This window comes from Pinus tabuliformis, chromosome 4_2, assembly GCF_031772625.1.
Source record: "Pinus tabuliformis cultivar Carrire ecotype Pingquan chromosome 4_2, CPIR1, whole genome shotgun sequence".
NCBI lineage: Eukaryota > Viridiplantae > Streptophyta > Pinopsida > Pinales > Pinaceae > Pinus > Pinus tabuliformis.
The window spans coordinates 299,034,576-299,061,639 of NC_142304.1; the positions used below are offsets into that span (position 1 = coordinate 299,034,576).

Below are 27,064 nucleotides of genomic sequence, written 5' to 3' on the forward strand. Positions count from 1 at the left end.
AGTCGTTGATAAATTCCTGATGATCCTTTAATCTCTCTCGTTGAAAATATTTATTTTGAGGAATTTTCGAATTCTCATTAAACCCATTTTTTATTAGCTCGAAAATAATCATTTTGAGCTAATTTCCTCAAAAAATGACTTTGACTTAACCACCAAAGCACAATGGTCCAATTTTTCTTCAAATTTCCAATATTCCCTTGCTGGAAGACTTCCAAAAATTAATTTTTTTTTATACCCACGAATTTTTTCACTTAAAGAATTTAATGTCTCTAGGACTTTAATTAATTTTTTGCCAGAAAAATTAATTAATTAACACTTGAAGGGATTAAATATTTTTCCCACCCTCTGATATTTTAGCCATGGTGTCTAAGTATGAGGGACCATGCACTAAAATATCTTTTAAATAAGATAATTACAATTCAACCCTCAAAGGAGGAACACCCATTTGGTATACACCCTCAAATTAGACACTCAATCTTGCGACACAATATGATCTAGTAGACCAAGTGATTTGTAATAAAATTATTTAGCCAATTAGCTCAAATTATTCTCAAATCTCTTTTACATAAGACTCGACTAAAACACCAAGACTCACCTAAGACTTTGACGAAGAATTTCATCCTAGCTTTAAGGTGAGGTTGGAGGGAAAAACTGTATCGAGCATCCATGTTTACAAACACAAATGAATTAGTGTGACGAAAAACCTCATAGGATGAAACTTTCACCAAAATAATAGGCTTACCTAAGTTGTTGCACACATACATGATCTTACTAGCATCATTTACATTACAAATTTGCATAATGGGTTTACAAAGACTCAATGAATTGATGATTGATGATTCGATCCTTCGAAAAAAATGGCATATCTACTTCCTTGGAACTTTGACAAAAAGTGTGCAACAATGTCTACTCAAGAAAAAATACTACTCCATTTAATGAATTATGGGTTCAATGTACGCTGGAAAAAACAAGGATAAAGGCAAAGGATGACACCAAACCAAATGAGAAGTCTCAAGTTTTTGTTGTAAAATCCGAAAAGAAGAAAGGAAAGTTTGGAAAGTCCAAAGGAAAACTAGTTATGTCCAAGATTCAATGCTATGGATACAATTGAGTATGGACATTTTAAGAGGAATCATCCAAACAATTCACAAAACAAGAAAAACAACAAAAGGAAGGAAAGGAGTGGAGCTCACACAGCTGAAGAAAAGGAAGAATTTGAGAAGAAGCCAAAAGGTGAAGATCCCAAGGATCTATACTGTTGAAGGAAGCTCCATCTCTATCAGGTTTATGTACAATTTGTCTTTCCTTTATTAGAGAGTTGCATGCACCATTGCATTCTCTAGAAGAGTTTTGATTTTTGTAGCATCATGAAAGGAAGCATGGCATTATAAAAGAAAGCATATGATAGTAGAGAAATTAGAGTCTACATGATCAAGTTGCTTTGGAAGAAGTCATCTAGCTAACAAGAATGAGAAGTTTTGGACCATCTTGCACATCATAGTTCATCTAAGCATTTTCTAACATAATGTTGGAGGTAGTCATCTTGCAAAAACGATCATCAATATCCTACTCAGTGTTACTTGGGAGCGAGAGCGACATTTTCAAAAGCTCCCGGTTTGGGAGCGAATCCCGGAGCGATATATATATATATATATATATATATATATATATATATATATATATTTTATTTTCTATATTTTGATACATATATGTCAACAAAAACATGTAGAATGATGAATTAGATATAAAAATATAAAATTTAAAAAAAAAAAAAAAAAAACACACATAGATTGATCATTGAACCATATAACATCAATCATCTAGAAGTTATAATCTTCATCAACCACGTCCACAAGTTAGTAACATACATATTACAACATATTGAGTCTCGTGAATCATGATTCATCAATCTTAAAGTTTCAACTTGAAGCTTTCAAAATTGAAAATTCAATATATAACATTTATCATCATTGATCACCAAAGTTGTACTTGTAAGCTAAGTTTAACCATTAGAAGAAATAATATCTAACTGTTAACATGAAATGAAATGTTATAAAATAAATTATGAAATGAAATGAAACAACTTTCACGAAGCATCATATTCATAATTCAAAATCATTACCAATGAGTTATAATTGCCAACTTCAAACTTTCATTGTCACAATCATATATTGTTTACAAAAAATATCATTATGATATGAAAGAGTCAAGACTCAACAGTTATGAAAACCAATAGAAACAAGAAAAGACAAGTAAACTGTAAATCTATTACCTACTACTACATGTGGCCCTTGCCACGAGAAGTGTCTAATGTATGAGCAGGTCGTGGTGGTCATCTAGGAGTCTCCCATACAGACCGACGACCAGAATTAGAAGGCACATGCCCTCCACGTGAGGGTGTAGATGGAGGTGGCGACAGCAAAGGAACAATACTTGGAACTCGAGCACTGCTACTGAATGGCGAAGGTGGCAAGGTTGTTGCTTCATCTTCCTCTCTTATAAGTTCCTCTTCCAGTTCTTCAAGATGTATAGTGCCATCCACCAAATTGTCATCCTCTAGGTGGTTGTCCCAAATTTCATATGTTGGATCCTCATAAGCCCAATCACAGTAATGACTCAACAACCTCAAGTTGTAGTGCACATAAACCAAGCTTTCTACCCGGTTTTCATTGAGTCTGTTTCTTTTCACATTATGTATGAAGTTGTAGGTGCTCCAACACCGCTCTGCAAAAGAAGTATTTACAACCTGTGAAAGAACATTTTTTGCCAATTTTGGCAAAAGTCCATGGCCGCCATATGATTCCCACCATGTGAGAGCATCAAATCTGTCTCTGTCTTCCATTGCATGAAAGGTACCAAACAAACCAGTGTTACTAAAGTATTTTCCTATTTCAAGACGCACACTAGCACATTCCTCCCTGTCAGGTATCAACTTTTCTAATGCTTCCAAATATCCTTTAGATACCTCTTCATCTATATGGGGTTTGGGCCTAACCCCACCCCCTGGTGCAGATTGGCCCAACCAAGATGTAAAGTAGTATTTTGGTGTAAGGATATACGCCAAGCAATGTAGTGGGAAATTAAGTTTATCCCACTGTACACACACAATCGTGAATCAGTTTGTGCAAGTTGGGATCATTGTTATGAACAATATCTTTTATTTGCCCCAACATGGTATCCATCTGCTCATACACCTTGCCAATCACTGGTTTATCTGTATCTGCAAACAGAATCATGTGATAAATGGGCTTGGTGAAATCCAATACTTGCCTCACACGTGCCCAAAACATACCATCAAGAGCGGCCTCCTCCACCAGTTCAAAACCTTGCCTGTCCGCTGCATTTGTAGCCCTTTCCTTTAATACCTGCTAGTGTGGACTTGATACCATGCTAGCCAATGACTCTCTTACCTTCAAAATGCGCTTGAAGGTGAGGTAATAGCGACCAAATTTAGTCCTCGCAATCTTCAACAACTCCAATCTTGAGTGACTACGGAAAAGGCCATGGGTATTGCTATGATTTGTAATAAATTTTATCATTTGTTTGCCTTTCTTGTACAAATCACCAATCCATTTGTAATGTTCGTTTTTGTTCTTAATAATATCATGCATCAAAAGGTTCATTGTGTGAACCAAACACCCAGACTAAAATATGTTGGGGTATTTATCCTCAATAATTGCTCCCATTGCCTTACAATTAGGAGCATTATCAGTGATGACTTGCATGACATTGTATGGCCCAATACGGTCAATTGTTTCAAGTAATGCTTCTGCAATGTTGATGGTGGTCATGAACTTGTCTGAGTAATCATATGCTGAAGAAAGATGGCACCACTAACAGACACAGCAAGAACACTTATCAATGGCTTGCCTTTTACATTTGTCCATCCATCAGATACAATGGACACCCCATGGTCAGTCCAAGAACTTGTCATTCTATTCAAAGAATGTGATATTTTTGCTTTTTCATGATCAAGTCCAACGATTCTTGCCTTGTCATACCCAAGGCTCTTGTATCCTTTAGGGGCATCATTTATGGCAGAAACAATTTCGTGCCAATAAGGTGAGCGAAGAACATTGAATGGCATCCCACATGCATAGAGAAACGTATAAACTTTTGAATCCACATCATTCCTACACCCTTCATCAAGGAAATCTGATATGGTTCTACGCCTTAAACCTGGTGACCTGTGCCTCCATATCCACTGCCTTGGGAGGATGCTGAAGGAGTTCTTTGTGCATGTGATTCTGTCTGTGAGCTTGGTTCAAAGAAACCCTTTGATTTTTTAGATTTGTATTAGGCTTCCTCCTCTTCCCTTATGTATTTGGTTCTATCTACTGTTGACACACCTGTACAAGTTTTGATTCCTATTTGTTTATCTCCATCCCATGGCATTTTCCCGCAGAGGTGTTTTCTAACATGGGTGTATGAACCTATGTAATTATTGTTGCAATGGGGGCAATGAAATTTAGTGGTTCCACCCCCTTTCCCTGCTTTAGGCCTGTTAACATATTTCCACAATGGGATTTGGTCTTGTTTACTTTTTTGAGTTGAATCATGTTCACTCTCCTCCAGCTCCTCCTCACCGGGGTTTTCAACCCTCCTTTTTCTACTCTCCAGCACCATAATGACCAAAAAAGGAACCAAGAAGAAGAAAATGCCAAGAAACATAACCATGATGTTTGAAATTTGAAGTTTTGAATCTGCAAAATTTAAAAAAATGGAATGGGAATGGGAATGGGAAACCGAAATAGAGAAAAATTTATTTATTTATTTAGAAATTAGAAATAATTTAATAAAAATTAAAAAAAAATTGCTAAACATTCTATTCAATATTGTAGAGGGGCAAGCCTACCTCAAATGCGTCCAATCTCCCCTTGCTCGTTGCTCCTTGCTCTTTCCTCACTCTCTCCTTGCTCCTTGCTCTTTCCTCACTCTCTCCTTGCTCCTTGCTCTCTCCTTGTCACCTTGCTCTCTCTCAGTCTCACTCTCTCCTTGCTCCTTAGTCTTCACTCTCACCCTCTCACTCTCCCTCTCTCAATCTCAAATGAGCTCTCACTCTAACTCTCACAATCACAATGAAACCCTCCCTCCCTCCCTCCCTCAATTTATAACAAAAAATCGATTTCTTTTGCAGGCGGAATTTTTTTTACCGCGCAATTCGGTCCCTCCCATTGTTCTCGTCGCTCTGGTAGCAGTCGGGAGCGATCGCTCCCTGACCGCTCCCGGGTTATAAAATTCGCTCCTTGAGCGACGGGAGCGACGCTCCCTCATTCGCTCCCGAAACTGGCAGGGAGCGCAAATTTTTTTAACGAGAGCGCGCTCCCGACCCGCTCCCGCCCAGAGCGCGGATTGGGAGCGGGATCGAGGGGGGGGGCGCTCTCCCTCAACACTGATCCTACTATAAGAACCATGATTTAGGGAAGGTTCTTTAACTTAGAAGCATCATGACATGACTGGTATATATTCCATCTAGTATAGAAACAATAGTCTTGAAGGATGAAGGGATGATGATGGTCAAGTTGCACTTTGAGAGGCAGAAATAAATTATTTCTCCTCTTAAGGGAAACTTATCTTAGATAAGGAAATAAGCAAGTTCATTCAAAGAAAGGATGGCTAGATGGTCAAAGGTATGCATGTCTTCAATTACTCTTTTCGAAAAAGGTAGAATTCATGTCTACAAGAATCTTGCAGAAAGAATTGGTCATAAGAAAGTGCTCAATAACATGACCATGAGAAGGCTTCCATGTAATTATTTGACAATTGGAAGTAGGAGTTTGGCATGCTTTGGAATGGTTAAGGATCAAGACTCTTCCAAAAGATGACATGACTTAGACATGATGATATTGATCAACATCAAATATGGTTTCCCTGAAAAAGAAAGAGAGTTGATAATGACAACTCCAATGAAGAAGAAATTGCAGTTTGCTGGTCAGTTTGTTCTATAGGCACTTTGATTACAAGTGATTAGCATGGAGAAGGATTTTGGTAAAATATGAAGATAGACAATGCGAAAGGATGTTGATCTCAAAAGTAAGAAGAATCCGAAGAGACCATCATATTGAGGTAATTTTGTTATTGATGTCTTGGTTTTGGTTATCTGGTCGATATATGTTGTTGCTACCTGGAAGGATATTGCAGAGATGCATAAAGGCAGAGGAGGCTAGTATATCTACAACTGTTGATTTTGAACTTAATTCAATAGATACGTGGATTGAGTGAATGGTTTTGGTAATCCTTGAAGGATTGTGTGGTCAATATGTTTACATCATCTTGGGATTAAGAGGGAGCAATACAAAGAGATAACTCGATGTTCATCACGTTCATGTTTAAAGGGAGCTAGGACTAAGTTCTACTTTGATTGACTTAATATAATGCCTTTGTTGATGATGACTAGAAGAAACTGATATGAAAGGTTGATGGCCTGAATGCTACCACAATTTGGCTCCACTACATTCAGAAAGATGAAAGCTCAATTTAATGAAGATGCGAAGAAGAGGAGGAGCCGTGTAACTACTTGAAGATCTCCATAAAGGACTAGTATCTGATGTATTGATGAAGACACGCTAGAAAGCTTCCCAAATGAAAGGAAGTAAAAGAATCTCCTCTATGCTTTAGAGGGAGTAAGAAGTCACCTTAAATGTTTGCGAAGGAGCAAGGATCCATTTCCCAATCAAGAGGGAATGAAGATCTCATCTCTAGGTTGAGAGGGAGTGATGTTAAAAATATTATATTCTCCATGCATCATGCACTAAACCAAGACCAACAATCGTAAGTCTTAGTGAAGGCACTAGGAAGGAGAATGGAGGATTGGATAAGCATCTAAAATTGATACTCCTCGAGGATAAATAATCCAAGATAGGAAGTTGACCGATACTCTTTGAGGATTGGACAGGCATCCAAGATAAGAGTTGTTGAAGAGCACTGGAATTCTTTGAGGATGGGTCATCCAAGATAAGAATAGTCCTAAAAGGACATGCCTAGTGAAATTTGGATGGGGTATGTGCCCTTAAAGGTAGTGTGGTGTCTCATGTAAAACCTCTCAGCATCATGCTCTAATATAGATTAAGCTTGTCAGTTAAAGCCTCTACTATGTTGACAATGTTGGTTATGATGTTAATGATTGAGAATGGCTTACCAATCCAGCTCTTCTTATGAGAATATTTCAGCTTGAGAGAATCCTTGTACCGGTTGTACAATTATGAATACCTCCCTAGTTAAAAGGGAGTGTTGAAAAATATAACTATTTTCGGTCTTCATAATTGTCATTGTACTCATGTCATTATGTAACAAGAAAAAGAAGAAAGAAAAATATTATTTTAAGCATGGGTTTCATGCACCATTTTGTTGGTCATCTAGGTCAAGCATGCATTTCATGCTCCTAGACTTTGTCAAGTCAAAAGAATATTCTTCTTGAGTCAACAGAGTTCTTATCATTTGTATAAGACTCTATTGGGCAAGTTGTAACATGTAAAAGATATTATTTTTTAGTCTAGAAAGTCAAATTTGACCTCCAAGACCAAGTCGGCCCTACCAGAGGAAGTCGACCCAGTTTGAGGTAATTCGACCTCATGAGAAGGCTATATAAAGGAAGCAAGTTCAATTCATTTGGACACACTTTTGTAGTTTGAATCTCAAGCAAGAAAGAAGAAGAAAATAAGAGAAAAGGAACAAGAAGATAAGGAGAAAAATAACAGCGAAAGGAGACTATAATATTGACTTTTCTGCCCACACATGCGAAGAAAACTAGGGTTTCTGAAGTTGTTGCAGGGCCGAAATTGCAGATCTGAATTGGAGGCCGAAACCTTGTTTGGAGCAGACCTTGAAACAGTTGACTTTCGTTGACTTTGGTAGATCTTGTCTTGTCTTGAGGAAGATCGTTTGAAGGGCTGACTTGGTGCTTGGAAAAGGTTTGACTTTGGGCTTTGGCTTTGGATTTCTCATTTGAACTAATTCTATAAGAAGAGAAGAGATTATTTCCGGGTTTTCCCCTTTGAGGGGTTTTGCCCTAGCTTGGAGCTGATATTTTATGTCCTCTTTCTTTTATGATCCTTATGGTTTATGCTCTTGATAATTGTTTGATGAAGAGAATTTATTAAAGAAGAAGAAGAAGCTAACTAAAGTTCACAAGCAATTATTAAGGATAAGGAGAATTGTTTAATTAGCTGCCCTACTTGATTCTCCAACATTCTGAACATTGCACCTAGGTAGATTTTCTCATTTAGATTTTCCATAAGACTGTTCTAGAGTATTTCCCATATATATTTATATCTCGTTTGTGAAGCAGTGCAAATGTGAAGTTCATGACCTGTACCGACAGCTCAAGGTGTTCCTCTGTTAGTTAATGAATGATGTAGCGTTTATAGTAGCTCTCCCTGCCTCCTTCCATTAATGCTAAGTGGTTACTTTAGATCACAAAAGGCGGGGCAATTAGACATTGTAATTATTTTAACTAGGGAGTGTCATTTGAATATTTACACTGTTATTTCTAAAGCCGTGGAAAGTTAAAGGACATTCCTAAAAAATATATTATGAAATTGTGATCTATGTATCAAGATGTGTAAAAAATATGAGTTTTCTTTTAATTTTCAAAATGAATTGAGCACTTCTCAATGTCTCATAAGATAAGGCTATCAATAGATTCATATAAAATATTGAATCATAAAAAGAGAAACAATGACAACCATAAGCACTTGTCATGTGATTTCTACTGACTGCATTTATGCAAAAATGAAGAATATGTACCTTGCAGAAACTTCAATATGGAATCTGTTATAATGACACTTAGCACATCTTTAAATATGGATCCAGAGAGTAGTTTAGTTGGTGAGTCTATACCATGCCATGCTATAATTATCATTGCCTAAAAATCCAAGGAAAGATAACAATTTCAGTTTTAGCTAAATTGATGAGAAAAATGTATAATGTAACATCTATATTGCTGACACATAGAAATTCAAGAACTCCACCTTTACCTGTAGAGCCAATATAAAAAAGGTCCACATCCTATCAAAACTTCTAAAAAGATGCAAGAATGATCGAATTTCAACAAAATTTGTCTTCGCCATCCATTTGTTTTTGTTTCCCCGCCCTACTACAACTTTCTGCAAAAGATTAAATAAATAATCATAGGACACTCACAAAAAAATGTAAAGATATGTGGCAGAATACATCTAAGATAAAGCCATATCAAATTAATGTTTCTATTCATGCAGATATATATGCAGGGTAGTTTTTGTAGACTAATCACTACAACACGATTCACATATATGGACCATCCCCTACATATGGACAACAAGCATGTGATAAACTGAACAAAATAATAAAAATATACAATTCTACCAAAATTAAGGGTCATACAAAGTCATTGTGTCCCCCCTCTCTATATGAACAATATAAAGACAAGATCATAACCATTAATAAAGGTCAAGAGTTAATAATAAGCTTTGAAATTTCAATAATTGATCAAGCAGTCAACAATGAGCTCCAACCTGTGAACATTAAGATTGATTATTGTCTATATTTGAAGTTTGTATGACAAATGTTGAACATTGAACTTGATCTATGAAACTGAATCGACCTTCAAACAATGAGCTTTAAGAATTCATCTTTAACAGTCAAACACTGAGAACAAAATATCATCGATATCCGAACAATAAATGTTTGACATCGAAATGTGATCTGTAAATGAGAATAATAGGCTTTAAACAAGGAGTATTAAGAGATAAGCTTCAAGGATTGAACATTTTTCTCATAACACAAATCCCCTCCACACTAAAGCCTTGGATCATATCAAAGTTCAGATCAGCAGCATTGTTACCACAAAATCTAGCAACCTAGTGCAATGCATCACTTGGCACTCTAGGTTAAGGTCAACAATGAGATCAGCCACCACCATCACCTTAGTGGTTGTTCCCTTATTGTTTTGTGGATAGATATTATCCCCACAAGGGAGGGGAATCACGAAGATTAACCAAAGGATTTACGGGTTAAATACCCTCTGAGGAACTTGTTAATTAGACACCCCAGAAATATATTCAATAAGGCTTTAGGTGAAAATGAGGTGGTGAGTTCAAAGAACCAATCACTAAGTCTAGAGGGCTGAGATAAGTCCTGGAGATGCTCAAATAGATTCCAAACACATGCTTCCTTGAAATAAATAATTGTTGTTATAAACTAGGGTTTGAAATAAAGATCATTTATAGCATACAAAATTTATGACAGCAATAATAAAAATAGCCCACGAGTGATGACAGACAATAAAATATCAAAGGCTATAGAATAGGTAAACAAGAGAAAGATTAAAGCAGCATTTCCAATGGCTGAAAATGTTGATTTTTTAGTAGCTGCAGTAGGTATTCCCCAGCTACAAGTCAGCCCATGAAAAGGAAGGAAATTAAAATTAATATTTGAATTTGATTGCTCGAGTCAGCCCAGCTAAAGGATGCACCACTTGGGCATCCAAAAATCTCTATAAATAGACAGTCGAACTTCTCATTTGGACAACCACACTTCACCAAAACATTACATCTCTCTCACACATGTGAAGAGAACTGAGAAAGAGGCCGAGTTTCTTGAGGAAGATGATTTTCTATGGCAGCCAAATCTATCTAGCATTTGACCAGCACCTTGACCTCACACGTGCAGGCTGCAGTTCTAGATAGTTTGACCAAATTCTGGGTAGGTTGACCGAATCTTCTGGGCAGCTGCAAGAGGCCAAATTTTGACCCTGTTGACTGTGGTTGACCGAATTCTAGGCAACAGCAGGAAGGTCGAATTTTTGGCCTATTTGACCAGGTTTGACCTATGGAATTTGTGGTCTGTTTCACTAAGATTGACTTGAAATATCAAATTGTACTTTGCTGAATTGAACAATTTCTCCTAAGAAAAGGTTGCTGGGTTTTTCCAGAGGTTGGATTTTACCAAGGTAAATTTGTCTCTTTTGTGCTTACCTGTTTCTCTATGGTTCTACTGTCATTATTGCATTACTGTTGATATTTTCCATGTATAATTGCTTAATGATGTATGTGATGAGTTAATTTATTTAAGAATTCATTGGAAAGTAATTATCAGCTTAGAAGATCATATTTCTTTGAAAAATCAAAATGGTATCAAAGCCTAGGTGAAAGAGCAGCCATTAAAGAGACAGCACTAGTCAATAAAGACGCAGAGTACAAGCCTTACAAAGGATATATTGGATCATTGGTAGTTTGAACTTTGAACATTCCTTGATTGACTGATAACATGTTGAAATAGGGGGGATCACCTTATGAATTTGAGGTCTGTCTTTCTGTTTTGAAAGAGAATCTACCCTAGTGAAGGAGGTCGAGTTGCTCCTCTAAGGTCTGGTCTGTTGGACAATGGAAAGAAGGCTAACGTTAAGGGTTCTTGAGGCTGCCGAGTATGTTTGCTGTTGGAATAAAGGAGGCCGAAATTTTGTACATCTTTGTTTGAGGGCCGAAGCCCTAGAATTATGTTGCAAGGGGCCAAGAGGGCTTAAGTACTGATTGCAGGTAGGCCGAAAGGCCTCAGTGTGACAAAAACAAAAGAAGAAAAGCCTCAGATTAGTGACCACGAAATGCGACAGTGTTCCAGGCCTATGGAGAGGCCAGCGTGGCAGCAAACTAGGGCTATTGTTCAGAGTAGGAGGTTGTTAAGTTGTTTTGTAAAGTCTGATAGGACTATTTCCCTCATAATGGAAGACAAGGAATCTAGTCTAGAACCAGAGGGAGCTTTTGTTTCTTGCAATACAACAGAGGTACATGTTGATGTACAAGGCATTCACCCTTTGAAGTTTGCAATGGGTTTTAAACCATTGGTGCCATTTGAGGTTTGTCGCGTCTTTTAATTATTGGAACCCTTTGAGATTTCACATCCATAAAAGGAGAAAGACAAGGCTTTGTCAGTGTAGTGAACTTGGAAAAGGTACTTGCTAGAGCACATGACTTACCCCTTCAATGTCAAAGGCAAGTTTAAGGCATTCCATGATTAGTGTCGATCATCTCCACAATTCCAAGTTGGAGATTGTGTTTGGCGATAGTTGGACAAATCAGAGGTTCAAGAACCAAGTCTAGAATTAGGGTTTGTAAACCCTAGAAGCCCTGAAGGTTATGACATGAATATTTAAGTCCCAAGGGGTTGTGTAACCCTAGAATGTGACCAAGAATGTTGAATACTAGTAGGAGCGTATACTCGGTGGAATGGAAATGTCATTAGCTTGCAATTGAGCATTTTGGGTTGTTGGATAACTCGAGGAGGAGCATTTCTAGCTTTGATGAGATTGCAGAATGGCAAGAATAAAGGGAGTTAACAATTTCCTACAATCCTTAGATCAAAAGATAAGTATTTCATATTTTCTTTCTCCTTGATTGTTATTACTTTATTTTTTGTACAGCCTCTTGTCTTTGTATTTGTAAATTTTTTGCTTGGTTATAATGGTTTCTTCCATGGCCTCCTAATGAGGTTTGCAGGTACATCGTAAAGGCTGCCAAGGATATTGCAGCAGATTTAAGCATCGGGTAGAACGAAGCAAAGTTTGTGGCAAGAGGATTCTCCCAAGATCAAGCATAAACTCAGCTAGAGTGATTTGTGTTCAAAAGGAAGAAATTGTACTGACATCTAGAACCGTGCCAAAAGACCAGATGAGCTCCTAGTTCAAATGGAGCATACAACCAAATAGTTTGGAAGGATGCCATAATGGAGGAAATCCATCATGAAGAATGATGTGTGGGAAATTGTGCCGAGAAGTCAGTGATGACTTCCAAGTAGATCTACAAGATCAAGCAAGTTGTAGATGGTAACATAGAGAAGTACAAAGCGAGATTCATGAGGGTTCTCCCTGAAAGAGGGAGAGGACTATGAGGAGACATTTGCTCTAGTTGCTAGGTACACTTCTACTATAATTATTATTTTTATTATTTTTGTTATGGATTGGAGATTATATCAGATGGATGCAAAAATTGTTTTCCTCAATGGAGTGATTGAGGAAGAAGTGTACATAGAACAACCTCGGGGATTTGAGGTACATGAGAAGGAGTCTCATGTCTGCAAACTAAAGAAAGGTTTGTACGTACCTCAGGCATGGTATTCTTGATAGCTCATGAGTCTTGTTTTCATCAAGTATAATGTTGGTCCCAACCTTTACTAAAAGGTTGATCTTCCTATTATATAATTTTTTTCTAATGGGAGCAGAAGGTCTTGTTACCCACCAAAAGTGGGTGACCCCATAAGAGAATATTTTTCTGCTAGATCTCTTTTCAACCGACAGCCAACAACCCCTGTCAGCTACCATTGTAGCCAATACATTATGCCATTTGATCTCTACTACCTGCATCAGTCATATGTCTCCTCGCCCATCTGTCAAGAGCATATGTTAGAAGGTGGGCAATCCAACCCAAAAGGTATGTTTTTCATTGTGCAATTGGATGCTTGTGCATGTTTTTCTTGGGCATCTTGGGCATGGATTATTGGGTGACTTGGAAGAAGGACGGGTTTTGACTATGGTTTTGTTCCCTCACCTTAAATGTGTTGAGAAATCTATAGGGTAGTAGTTAGGGTGATTTCTCTTTACTTGATAACTGCTTGTGATGTCTTTTTACTTTTTCTTACTTATTAGCTTCTTCTCTTATTATTATGTTTGTTCCTATCATCAAACAACTACCAAAATAAGAACACAGAACACAGGATATATGCTGCAAGCCAGGGCCAAAACCTCTCCACTTTAGAGGAAAACCCGTAAAATTCTTCTATTCTTATAGATTCTTCAATTGACGAGTTCCAAGACCTCAAAACCAAGATCAACACCCTTCCAAGACCAAGTCCGACCTTCTTGATGATGTGCTTCCTTTGTCCAAGTCAAACCCACTCAAATTTATTCCAGCAGCATAACTTTGACCCCCAGCTACAAAATTTCGGCCTCTATTGCAGGTCTGAAATTTTCAGCCCCTGCAACTGCTACTGCATCCACACATGTGAGCGAAAAATAGTCTTCCAAGGCCTCTCAACAACTTCGCTTGACTTGCTTCCTTGTTTAGGGCTAGAGAGAGACCTATTAGGCTCTTCTTCCAGCAGCTTCGACCTTCTTCCAGCAATTAGAGATTTTGACCTTGAGGCAGCAAACCCTAGCCTTTCTTCTTCGCACGTGTGAGAGAGAATTAGCCCAAAACTTCTTCCTTTCGTCCCTCTCCTTCTTCGCTAGCCTTGTTGTACTTCTCCTTCACTTAGATGATGAGAAGTGAATGTGTGTCCAAAGGAAGTCGAGTTCCTTCCTTTATATAGGCTTCTAAGGTGGACGTGGCTCTTCAAAATAGGTTGACTTCTTAGCTACCAGGCCGACTTGGTCTTGGAGGGTATTCTGACACTTTGAATCACAAAAATAATTATTTTTACAAATTACAATGTGTCCGATGGGGTCTTCAACATATGACAATGACTATTTTGACTTCTTGAACTAGGACAAACCTTAGACGCACTCAATGGGTGTTTTACCTCTAAAATAAAAGACCTTGAGCATGAAACCCATGCTTCAAAAATAACAATAATAATTTTTCTTTCATTTTACAATATACAAAAATCAAAAGTACATTCGATATTTATGAAGACTGAACCTAGTTACACATTTTTCAACAAAATGGGGGGAGGGGTTAATCCTCAATCCTAGTCCCGTGTGGTTTCCCCTATTGAACTATGGTTTCAAGAAGGGCACTACTTGAGAAACCCCGATTTTGGTTGTGTGGTCCCGTTTTCCCATTCCACATTTTTCACTCCCCTCCGCACATTACAAAACCTATTTCATCATTTTCCTTCTCTAGGTTCACATCACCGTTGGGTCCACAAGGCATTGACACACCCCCTCCCCTTGTCCACATGTCTGGTTCGACCCTGGAAATGTTGCCCTGTAGGTTGATGTAGGTAAAAGAACATTAAAATCATATCATGGCCACAAGCAAGCAACAAAAGAAAAGACTATTGTAAAATGCAAAGGATGGTCGGGACATTTAATATAGCACACATAGTTTTAAAAATCAGAACCGGTGATCGAATCGGTCCACCTAATAAACCAGATTTCAAACCGGGACTGGTTAGGTCTAAATGAATAGGTTTTTAAAAAATACATTAAATAATTAATTTTTAATGAAAAAAATTATTTTTAAGATTTAAAACCATGATTCCAAGCCAATAGAGACAAAATATGCAAAGTTTTCTCATTTATATATAATGTAAAGGCGAATATATCAAAATGACGGTGAGTGCAATACATATCATCGACAAAATACATAAGAAATGAGGCTCTAAATGTCCTATAAAATCCAAAAACAATGCTACAAGCTATGAGGCCATTTGCCTACTACAAGTCTACATATATGATAATAGTGATCAGCGTTATCACTTGAAACTTCTCATGAGTCATCATGATCAAACTCAGTTGGTTGAATCTCGAGTCCCAAGCTTTGCAATTGCTTAAGTCAAAAACTTCTCCATTGGTTCAGTGACTCGAGTCTCAACCTTCTGAAGGTATTTTGCTCTAATATGCCCTATTACTTCATTTGGTGCTCCACATGGCTTTACATGGCCTCCTATCCCAGCCAAGTGTTGCTTGAACCTTTTAATACCCCCTCCCTCAATATATTTTTGGCAATATTTCCAGATCATTTTACCATCAATCATATCACAATGAGCCCATGCAGCATCCATGGCTTTTGGAGGCATCATGCCTACTACTTAACTCAAACTCTCTATTGTTCCACTACTCTAGCAAAAACTCAACACTCTCCAAGGTCCCAATCAAACTCACAAAAACTCCAAATGAGATGTGTGAGACAAATGAGGGGGGTGAGATCCTTTTAAAAGCTTGGAGAGGGTGTTTTTTGAGGGAAACAACCCTTATTTCCTCTCCAAAACACAGTAGAAGCTTCCTAAATTGCGTTGCGTGGGTCCTCCGCGACCTCGGCAGCTAACCGGTCGATTTAGGATAGAATCAGTCGTGTTGACCATAAATCGGTAAGTTCCGTCCTAAACCGGTCGGTTAACACTGGCTTTGTGATTTCTGGGCGAAGTGAGGGGTCGAACCCAATTTTTCTGCCAGTTTGACCCGGTTGGCTAAGGAACTGGCCGGTTTGACCGGTTTTCGGTTCAAACCAATCAGTTTTTAAAACATTGATAGCATGTGAGCAAAAGCCAAACATGATCTCTACCTCTACCCCTTATCATGGCTATCACCCTGGTTCCTAAAGCCCCGTGAGTGACCCCACATAATTAAGGAACCCATGCACATCCAAACCCCTGGTGGGCGATGAACTACCCTGATCCGAATTGGATCATATACTGTTTGTCATCCATCTTGATACATTTGGAGTGGAAAAAGTGGAGGAATCAACTCATGGGACCGTTTTTATCACCAAGGCCCAGTTTGGCGAAACGAGGTCTGAAACCTTGGAGAGCATTTTGAGGCATCAAACGACGTTTTTTGTGGGTAAAACTTTTTCGATTTTGCACAACATCTTTCCATGTTATTCTACACATAGAGACCTTTCCAAAGGTGCAAAAAGTGCATCAGTCGGAGTCTGTATGCAAACGTTATGCCACTCAGAATTTGACCTTCTTGTTTTCACACATATAGTTCGGGAGGATGCTGCGCCAACCCCATTATTCATGGAAAAGGGGCTAGCCACGTGTTTGTGATGTAAAAGACTCTAGAAGAGTCTATTTTGTAACTCTAGTTTAGAGTTGATGTAGTCAAACTTAACCACTAGTAGGCTATCAGGCTATGTTATAACTGGGCCACTAGGAGGAAGAGGCATTCCATTCTTTTGAGAGCATTTTGTTCCATGGTTGAGCAAAGATAGATAGGAGAGATAGGAGGTATACCATACAGAGAGGATTTGTGCACTGTAGCAGCCCATGGACCACATGCATTACTTCTTTGTACCTACAGTGATATTTCCAGACAGAGAAAGAGAGTGAAGCGGCTTCACCCTCCAACTAGGTTTTCTCCTGAAAGGGTTTCCCAGAGAGCATATCTTGTGTCTTATGTGTGTATGTGCTTATTTTGTCGTTCGCTACTTTTCTGCATAATTTCCATTCGCATGCATGCACTAATTACAGTTAAATCCACAGATCTTAAAGTTTAATAAATTGTAATAGTGTAAATTTTTCAAAGTTTTAATATAATATTAGTAGATCTGTTGTGACGAACTATCCAATGGAATATTCACGACAGGTTACAGATCATAACCGCACCTTAAGGGTGTAATAACTGCTTCACATCATACACAACATGCTCTAATTTAATTAAATAAATTCTTTCAATAGAAATCACATGAGAGAATTTTTTGGCCGACGCGTTTCGAACCAACAAGTGTAGTTCATGCTCTAATTTCCCGGAGCCCCGAGCAATAATATAAAGAAAAATCAAGCAAAGGCAAAAGGCCAATAGATGGGTGGAAAAACAAAGATCGAGGTAACTCATGTATCTACGATTGCTCCCTCCTACATCTATACACCCGATATGTGAACATCCCTCATTATTTTTATCCTTGTACCCATGGCATTTGGCCTCAAGACCCCTGTGAACCCATCCATTCCATCATCATCCATACGCCACCTATCAATTGAAGGATGTACTACGGAACTGTATTTCCCCTTAGGGGCTGGTAACACCTAATAGGCCTACCTAAAGAGGTAACAATATTATGAGCTCAAAGCCCCAAATTTGGAATGGAATTCCAATATGAAGTCTCGATGTGCCCCTGATTGACAAGTTTGATTCACTTAGATGCACTAATGATTTATGGTACTTGTTGACCATTGAAGTACACTTGAAGACTCCATGCCCAAGGATGTGTCAAAGCATTCTTGCACTTACAGAGTTCTAGATATCATCAGGGCTTCTAAGCCCCTTCTTCTCTCTCTTCTTCTTCATTGTACTCAAATTTTGCAGCCCTACGGGAATATTGTAAGTGATGCTAGCATGATGAAATAAGGTCATATAACAGGCTTGAGTGGCTTAGGACATTGCAATCATGTGAGTTCACTCTAGGGAGTTCTTTTCACTTAATTATTTATTTGCATTTTTTGGCGCTTAATAATTAATTGAGTTTTTTCTCCCAATTATAACCCCAAAGCTAGAGTGTGGCTTGATGGTAATGTCTTAAGTGAGTCCTAGTGTCTAAAGTCAATGTATATTACCATGTTAACTTGTAAAATTTCATGGAATTTGATTAGGTCCAAGAGTCATTTTTTAAATTATTAAAAATTACCAATAAACAAGTTTTTTAATAAAACATTTATAAAAATTGTAATAAGCGATGTCTAGAGAAGTTGTAGGGGGTATGAGTAGTCAAAATTGGACCTCTCCACCTCAACTTTCTACCAAGACACACTGAGGGGTGAAAAAACCACTTTAAACCACCAAAACCCACTTTTTCCTAAGTCTAGGGAAAAATGTGGCATAAATAAATGGAGAAAAATACATCCACCCACATGCCAATTGAGGTGGAAATGACATGGAAAAACACTCAAGTCAAAAAGTCAAGTTAAGGGGCAAGTGCCAAATGAGTTGGCAACCACATGTCATCAAGAATTTATGCACATCGAAAAAATTGAGTTTGTGGGCCAAATTGGCCAACTCGACTTCCTTGGAGACTAACGCATAGCATGGAGACATTAGAAAAGATTTAATGTGAGATTTTTATGGGAGTATGTCTCCACTTTAGTCTACACTATCCTCCACTTTTACGCAAGCCTTTTCCTTAGCTCCTATGCATAGCATGAAAGCAGCCTCCACGCAATCCAGAACAGAGACACGCACAGCAGTTTAAGGAGCATCTACACAGGGCAGATTGGACTCATTTCGTAGTGGCGGCATCACACAATAGTTTGGTTGAGATTTGCGTGGAGTTTGCTCCCTCTTCCACCCAACATTCATCACACATGGAAGCCAGAAAGAAGACGAACGAATTTTGCACATGGATTAAAGAAATACAGTGTGCCACATCTCAAATTTGGTTTCTACACTTGGCATTTGGAGCTCCAATCAGTAAATTCGAATTTTCGTTGTGATTTCCACCATGTTCCACTTGGCATTGGGGTTTTAGTTTGGGATGTTCTCCCATTTCTCTATAAATTGAGCCATTGGGCTCCTATTGTATCATGGAAAAAACAAGCTTTTGTGCTTGGGGAGATTATCTTTCTTTGTATACTTACATTTTGATGCAATAACAAGACTTTGGTGTTCATATGTGGTGTCTTTTTCCATGGGCATGGTATGATTTTTTGTTATGTTCTTGTGTTCTATTTGCTATTATTTATATTGTCATTTCCATTCGCTTCATAAATTTACTAGTGTTTAGTTACCTTGTGCTAGTATTTGAGTTGGAGCGTTATTCTAGAATTAGTCATTTTAGTTAATTTTCGGTTAAATTGCTAGAATTTCCTTTCATTATATTATCTAACCCCAATGGCTCTAACAATTTCATCATGAGCTTGTGTAGAACTTCTTTTAAATCAGATCTCAAGCGTGAGAGGATGTTCTCGATTGGACCAGCCCACTCTTGAGGATAGAAGTGGAAGAGCTCACATATTGTTTTTCCCAAGTCTTATCATTTGATTTATTGTGCAGAGGTCTCCTTGGTCTTGTTTTGTGGAAAAATTCATTTCAAAACACTTGTTTTAGATATTGTGCATCTACTTGAAAAGATCTACTAAGATAGAGCAAATTTTTTGAGCTAGTCAAAGAGAAGAGCTATGCCCCCATTCTTTGGTGAAGCTCTTGTATATTAGTTGTATATAATTCTGCACTATTCTCTTCTTATCATTCACTAATTCTTGGGTCTATTCAGCAGAGAAATAAAAAACATATTTGAGCAGTAATCTCACACACTTTTGGCAGGAACACAAGAGTCAAAGGGCTGGAAGCTATTTCAAAATTTGTGTGCAGCTCCTTCACTAGTCATGAGCAGATAAAATGTTGTTGTCCCTCTCATTCAAGGACAGCGAGTAGGTCATTGTTCTTCTTTGTCAAAGCAGCCAGCCTTTGAGGGTTGCACTCTCACATCATCTGGTCGTGGGCACTTAGTAGGGCCATCATCCTTCCTTGGCACGATTTTCATCATCCTAAGGGGCTATGATTTGTAACAAAAGTCTGCTACAAATTTGAAGTTGTATTCAAATACATCTCTTTGGTATCTTGTAGCCCTTCATGCATTACAATATTGTCTCACTCTTTTGTAGTTGAGGACAGTAGAATTGCATTATCATTGTAAAATCCTCCCTTGAAGACTTAAAGCTTCCTCACTAGCAAAAGGGTTATCTTATCTTGTAACACCATAATAATAAAGTGATATTTTTCTTTGGAGCTTGGGGAGCCATCCCCTTGGCATCCATCCCCTTCTCACAAATCCATTCCCTTCTCTCTTTTGAGAGAATGCCTTCTTCTTTTCTTACTGTTTGACTAGTTTTCCATTTCTTCCTTGAAGCTTGTTTTAATTTGGTTATGCTTTCTCTTTCCATTTGTAAAGCTTAACACATGCTAATTGTTCATTTAATAAGTTTTCCATTGTAGCTCTCAGGACATTTTCATCTAGTTGCAAATTTTGTGACAGTATAGTTTTCATTCATTCACTTACCTCAAATTTTCATGCTCAATTTGCTTTAGTTTACTTGCATCTTGTTTCATTTGGAATGTTACTTTGAGCACATCTCTACACTTGAAGCAACTTTTTGCAAGTTTCATTTATTTGCAATCTAGCTTGAACAAGCTAATTGTGCAATTTTGGTTCATTAGCTCGACCTACATTCCATTTACATATTGGAGCAATTCATTAGCCTATGCTCTCTTGTGCTTTATGATACAACTTTCACTTGGATAATTATCATAATATGTTACAATGAAGATACATTTTTCAATACAAGGCATTTGACTTGGTATTTAACCATTGAGCTAATTTTCTTTCATTGTTTTCATTGAGCAATTGTTACATGTTTCATTGAGCATCATTTAAAGCTTATGTCAAATTGTGCTTAACGTAATCTTGGTCACAAATTTCATTTGTTATCTCTTTATTTGAAGCACATTGTTATCAATATATCTCTTTAAAGACATTTCACTAACGTTTAGGCATCTCAATTGCATATTAAATTTAGGTTTGCATTTCCAAAATCTATCTCCAAGCATAAGCTTGGTTGAATAGAAACTTTAGGACAAATCTTTTTTATTTTCTTTAGCTTGTGTACGGAATAAGGTTAAAACATGTAACCTCGCAGTTCTCTTGTCGCCGAGCCCTTGTAGGAACGAAGGCACGTGGATTGCAAAGATCTTGGGAAGAGTATCATTACGATGGACTTGTGCTTCCTCAGCCCATCCTCCTTGCAACTCACCCGAATCTTTACCTAGTTGTTAGAAATTGAAGGGAGATTTCTCACCATAGATTAGGCATTTAATTAAAATCAACCAAGATAACTTGCATTTCACATAGTTTAATTTGGCATCATCTCATTTGTGTCAAGTTGATTTGTGGGCATTTTATTTTATTTGCAACATTATATTGTATCTCTCTTGTACTTGTTATCTAAATTATTTGTTCATTGCCATTTGATGTTGTCCTATTTTATTTGAGCATTTCCTTTAAAAGTACAAGCATCATTTATTTTTTGCAAATTGTATCTTACTACTCATATTTCAATATTTTTTGTACTAACACTTGTCTTGCAACATTGCTTATCATTGTAACTTGAAGTGTTATTGGAGGAGGTTTTTGTCTTGGTCAAAGGGTCTTGGTTGTCTCATTTGATTTAGTTCTTGAAGAAGAGAAGATAATTTTGGGATTTCCCCTAGAAGAGGGGTTTTGCTTTCGCTAAGAGCCTACATCCTCTATCCTTGTTGTTTTGATCTTCATGCATTTTTGTTTTGGTAGTTGCTTGATGATAAGAAGTTAAAAGAAGATAATAAGAATACAAAGAAATCACGAGTAATTATCAAAATAAGAAAATCTTTCTACCTTTCTGATGTTCTAACATTGTTATGCAACCAGCTCACAAAATAGAAGAAAAGATAGATGGAACGCCTTCAAAATCAACCTCTTCAAGGGGGCAACGTCCTTTACATTACACAAATGAACAATTCTTGAATGATTCAAATGACTAAACCTCCTTTCTTTATATAGGAGTATAAGGGGTCACAATATAATCAAAGCCGACATAACAGTAATAACATAAGGGCACAACAATAACAATAGTGGGTTTCTTTGGGGCACACTAATAACAATAGGGGCACAATAATAACAATAAGGGCTACAATGACAATAGTAATGGGGGTATCACTAGTATTATAGGGACCTAACATGCCCCACTCCTTCAGAAAAGTGTTGTCCTCAACGCTTGAGTAGTTCTGGATGCTTCTGTATAAAATTTTCATCCTCCCATGTGGAATCTTCAGTGGGTAACTTCTTCCACTTGATGAGATACTCCGAAATTGATTGATTTCGTAGTTATCGAGTTCTTGTTTCTGTGACTGCGTCAGGTTCCAATATGATTTTTTCTTTCTCGTCAAGTTCTAGCAATATTGTTTGAACTGGGAGCTTGTCACCTATAACCTTCTTTAAACATGAAACATGGAAAACTGGGTGCACTCGGGAAGCTGCAGGAAGCTCCAATTTGTATGCCCATAGTACCAATCTTTTGCAACACCTTGTATGGACCATAATACTTTGGTGATAATTTATTATCCTTCTTAGCTTGTTTGAGGGACATTTGTTTATATGGTTGTAGCCGTAGTAATACCCAGTCACCTACATCAAAACTTCTTTCGCCGCGATGTCGATCTGCCTATTGTTTCATTCTATTCTGCACCAATGTGAGGTTATCATTTAAGAGTTGGAGACTTGTTGTTGATGATCGATGTGATCTTCCACTGCTTGAACCTTAAAATTTTCTCTTAAATATGATGTGATGGATGGAGGATGATATCCATAATGTGCCCTAAATGAGGTCATTTTTGTTACAGTATGGAAGGAAGTGTTATACCACCATTCAGCCAGAGGCAACCATTTGACCCACTGTGTCTATTTATCAGATACAAAGCAACGAAGATATCCTTCCAAACATTTGTTTACTATCTCAGTTTTCCCATCAGATTGAAGATGATAAGATGAGCTATGAGCTAACTAAGTAACGAGACAAGAAAATAATTTTGTCCAAAATTTTCCAATGAAAATGGGAACTCTGTTGCTTACAATAATCTTTAGGTTTCCATGTAGCTTTTGAGTTGTTTCCATAGATGCAGTAGAAACTTTATTCGCTTTTGGATGCGATAATGCACAAAAGTGTGCATACTTGGTAAGTCTGTCAACTACCACCATGATGACACTCTTTCCTTCGGACCTGGGTAAGCCTGTGATAAAATCCATTTAAACCTCCTCCCAACGTTGGCTTGGAATGGATAAAGGTTGTAATAGACCTGGGGTCTTAACTGTTTCAACTTTATTTTGTTGGCAAACCAAACATTCTGCCACAAACTTTTGAATATCCGATTTAAGGCCATCCCCAAAAAATTTCTTCTTAACCCTGTGGTAAGTTTTTAAAAATCCTGAGTGCCCTCCTAAGGGAGAAGTGTGCAATTACATAAGAATCTTTTGTTTGAGTTGGGAATCCTTACATAGGTATAAGCGACCTTTGTACCATAACGAATCATTTTTCAAGCTAAATGTATCAGATGTACTGGGATATTGTTGTAGCATTTGAATGAGTGCCCACACTTCTTCGTCATTCTTCCATTCATCCCTTGCTTCGTTTATCCAATCTGGTTGGATAATAGAAATGGTACAAAGCAATGCTTCCACATCCTCATCCTTTCTTGAGAGTGCATCTGCCACAACATTTTGCTTCCCTTTTTTGTAGATGATTTCAAAGTCGTAACCCAAAATCTTTGTGACCCATTTTTTTTGCTCTTTAGAAGATAATCTTTGTTCTAAAAAGTATTTAAGACTATCATGATTTGTTTTTACCTTGAAGTGTCTTCTCATTAGGTAGGGTCGCCATTTCTTAAGTGCATGTAGTATTGCCAACATTCCTTCTCTTAAATAGCTTTGTGTAAATATTTTCCTTTGATTGGATGACTTTCGAAAACAATGGGTCTTTCTTCTTGCATTAAAACAATGCCAATTCCATTTGTTGAAGCATCACATTCCACAATAAGATGTTCAAAGGCCTTTGTTGCTTCTGGAGTCCATGAAAATGCATCTTTCTTCAATAATGTTGTTAGAGGTGTTGCTATTCTCCCATAATTCTTAAAAAACTTGCGATAATACCCTGTCAATCGGAGAAATCCTCGCAGATGTTTTATGGATGTGGGGATTTTCCATTCCTTAATGGCTTTAATTTTGCTAGGGTGTACCTTAACACCTTCATGAGATACAATATGACCCAGATATTTCACCTCTTGTACTCCAAAGAAACATTTGGAGCTTTTTGCATATAATTGTTTCTCCTCCAATAGTTTGAGCACCCTATCAACATGTTGAACATGATCCTTCCAAGACTTGTTGTAGATTAGTATATCATCAAAAAAATACTAACACAAATTTTCTAAGGAAGGGTTTGAAAATGGAATTCATCAAACCTTGAAATGTAGAAGGTGCATTGGTAAGGCCAAAAGGCGTGACCAAAAATTCATAATGACCCTCATGAGTTCTAAATGTTGTTTTCAGAATGTCTTCAATTTCCATTCTGATTTTATGATATCCTAAACGAAGATCCAACTTTGTGAAGTAAATTGATCCATGCAATTCATCCAATAATTCATCCATGAAGGCAATGGGAAATTTATCTTTAATCGTGAGCTTGTTGAGCTCCCTATAATCCGAACACATGCGCCATGATCCATCCTTCTTGTGCACCAATACTACTGGAGCAGATAATGAACTTTGACTAGGTTGAATTATACCAGCGTCTAGCATTTCTACAACCATATGTTCAATTTCACTCTTTTGGGCATAGGGATATCTATAAGGCCTGATGTTTGGAGGAACACTTCTTGGAATCAAATGAATAGCATGATCGTCATCACGAATAGGTGGGAGGCCTTTACGAGTCTCAAATACCTTGGAATGATTGTCCAAGACTTTTTGGAGTTCTGGAGAAATAAATGATTTCGATGTGGGAACCTCTAGCGAACATAATTATGCAATTACGCCTCATTTTCCTTTCTTTAGAAGCTTTGTCATTCTGTTAGAGCTGATTATCTTTCCCGATTTCCCTGTGATACCCCTTAATTCAACTTTCTTTTCTTTCGCACAAAATTTCATGATAATTTCTTGAAAATTAAAAGCTATCGTACCTAAGGATTGTGGCCATTGGACTCCTAGTACAACATCAGCACCACACATTGGAATGGAAAGCATTGGTCTATTCAATACATATTCTCCCATGGATAGCTTGATATTATGGCATTTTCCAGAGCAATTTATGGTTTCTCCACTTGCAACCATCACTTGACACTCTAGTGCTGGATATAGGAAGCAATTCAATTCCTTGGATATCTTACGATGAATAAAATTATGGGTATTGCCCAAATCAATCAACACTATTACCTTTTTCTTCTTGATATGTCCTTCTATCTTGATAGTTTGAGGAGTGGTAATTTCAGCCAATGCATTACAAAATATGGTCGGATTCATTTCTTCTTTCTTTAGGGCTTGTTCCTAGTGTATGTCCTCTTCTTTTGACGTTTCTTGTTCATTTTCTTCCTCCTCTTCACAATCTATGTAAAATAATTTCTTCTCAGCACACTTATGACCTTTAGCGTATTTGTTATCACAACTATAAAAAAGCCCTTTTGCTCTTTTTTCTTCCAATTGTTGTGGTGTCAACCTTGTAGGTTGTGAAAGGCTAGGGGTAACAATACTTTCATCTTTATAGTTGTGAGTGGTAGGCTTTCTGGTTGCCATAATTTTGCTTTCCATTTTTCTTGCCAACCTGAATGCCTTCTCCAATGAATCAGGTTCCCAAAAGCGAACCTCATGTTGGATGTTATCCTTTAAAGTCCCTATGAACACATCAATCTTATGCTCCTCTGGAATATATTTTACCCTTATATTCAATTTTTGGAAGTCCTCAATGTGCTCTATCATTGAACCCTTTTGTTTGAGATTTATCAATTGGCTAAAAAAGGTGTTGTTTTTCGTATCATCATAATGTGTTATCATTTCTTCCATAAAAATTGCCCAAGTGACAATTTGTTTACGAGAGCAAAACCATCAATACCATACACACTGATTTGGTTCCAAATATAAAGTTGCAATACATACCTTTTGTGTGTTTTGCACATTATGGAAATCGAAAAATTGCTCCATCTGTAGTATGCCTTTCCCTCCTTTGCTCCTGCTTCTACCTATACCTCTGCCTTAGACGCTGGTGGATCAACAAATTGATAGGGAATCTTCCGCCTCGATACAAAAGAGGGGGGGGGACTGGCTATAGATGAAGTTGAGGTGCGTAGAAGAAGATGTTACGGGATCATTGCCATCAAACTTCCTCATATCGATCTTTGGAACATGGTGGGTCTTCAATCCAATGTTAGAGTCTATGAAATCATGATTAACATTTATTTTGTTCTCATCATGAGTTTCCTTTACTACCCTTCCCCGTTCGTAAACATTTCTTGTAGCAACTTTATCAAATCTATCTTCAAATCGTCCATTTTGTCTTCCATCTTATTAGCTTCCATGTCATTCATCTAAGCTTCCAAACCATCCATCTTAACTTCCACGTCATTCATCTTAGCTTCCATGTCTTTCTTTAAACCATCCATTTTATCTTCCATGCCTTTCTTTAAACCATCCATCTTAGCTTTTATTATTTTTTGTGAGAGTGAATTTTGTTGCACTTGGTCTCGTAATTTTGATATATCATGTTGCATTTCTTCCTCTTCTTCATGAATCATGCTAGAGCTTTCAGATTGCTTACTAGGTGTTTCCATTTTCTTTATTTGGGGCATCAATTAATGCTAATAATGCTTCATTATGCCCTTTGAATTCCTTCAAACTAATTTTTCAAATCAATCTGATGCAAA

General features: G+C 37.5%; 1 protein-coding gene across 1 annotated transcript in view; it reads right to left on the reverse strand.

The window, feature by feature from the left end:
- The window catches only part of LOC149169183 (callose synthase 3-like), a 452,496-nt gene that overhangs the window by 229,568 nt on the left and 195,864 nt on the right, over nucleotides 1-27,064 (reverse strand). The window contains exons 13-14 of the mRNA XM_089428597.1: nucleotides 8,976-9,104; nucleotides 8,746-8,863 (exon numbers count right to left, since the gene is read on the reverse strand). Of these exons, the coding sequence (XP_089284723.1) occupies nucleotides 8,746-8,863; nucleotides 8,976-9,104 (247 nt within the window). The remainder of the gene's footprint in view (nucleotides 1-8,745; nucleotides 8,864-8,975; nucleotides 9,105-27,064) is intronic.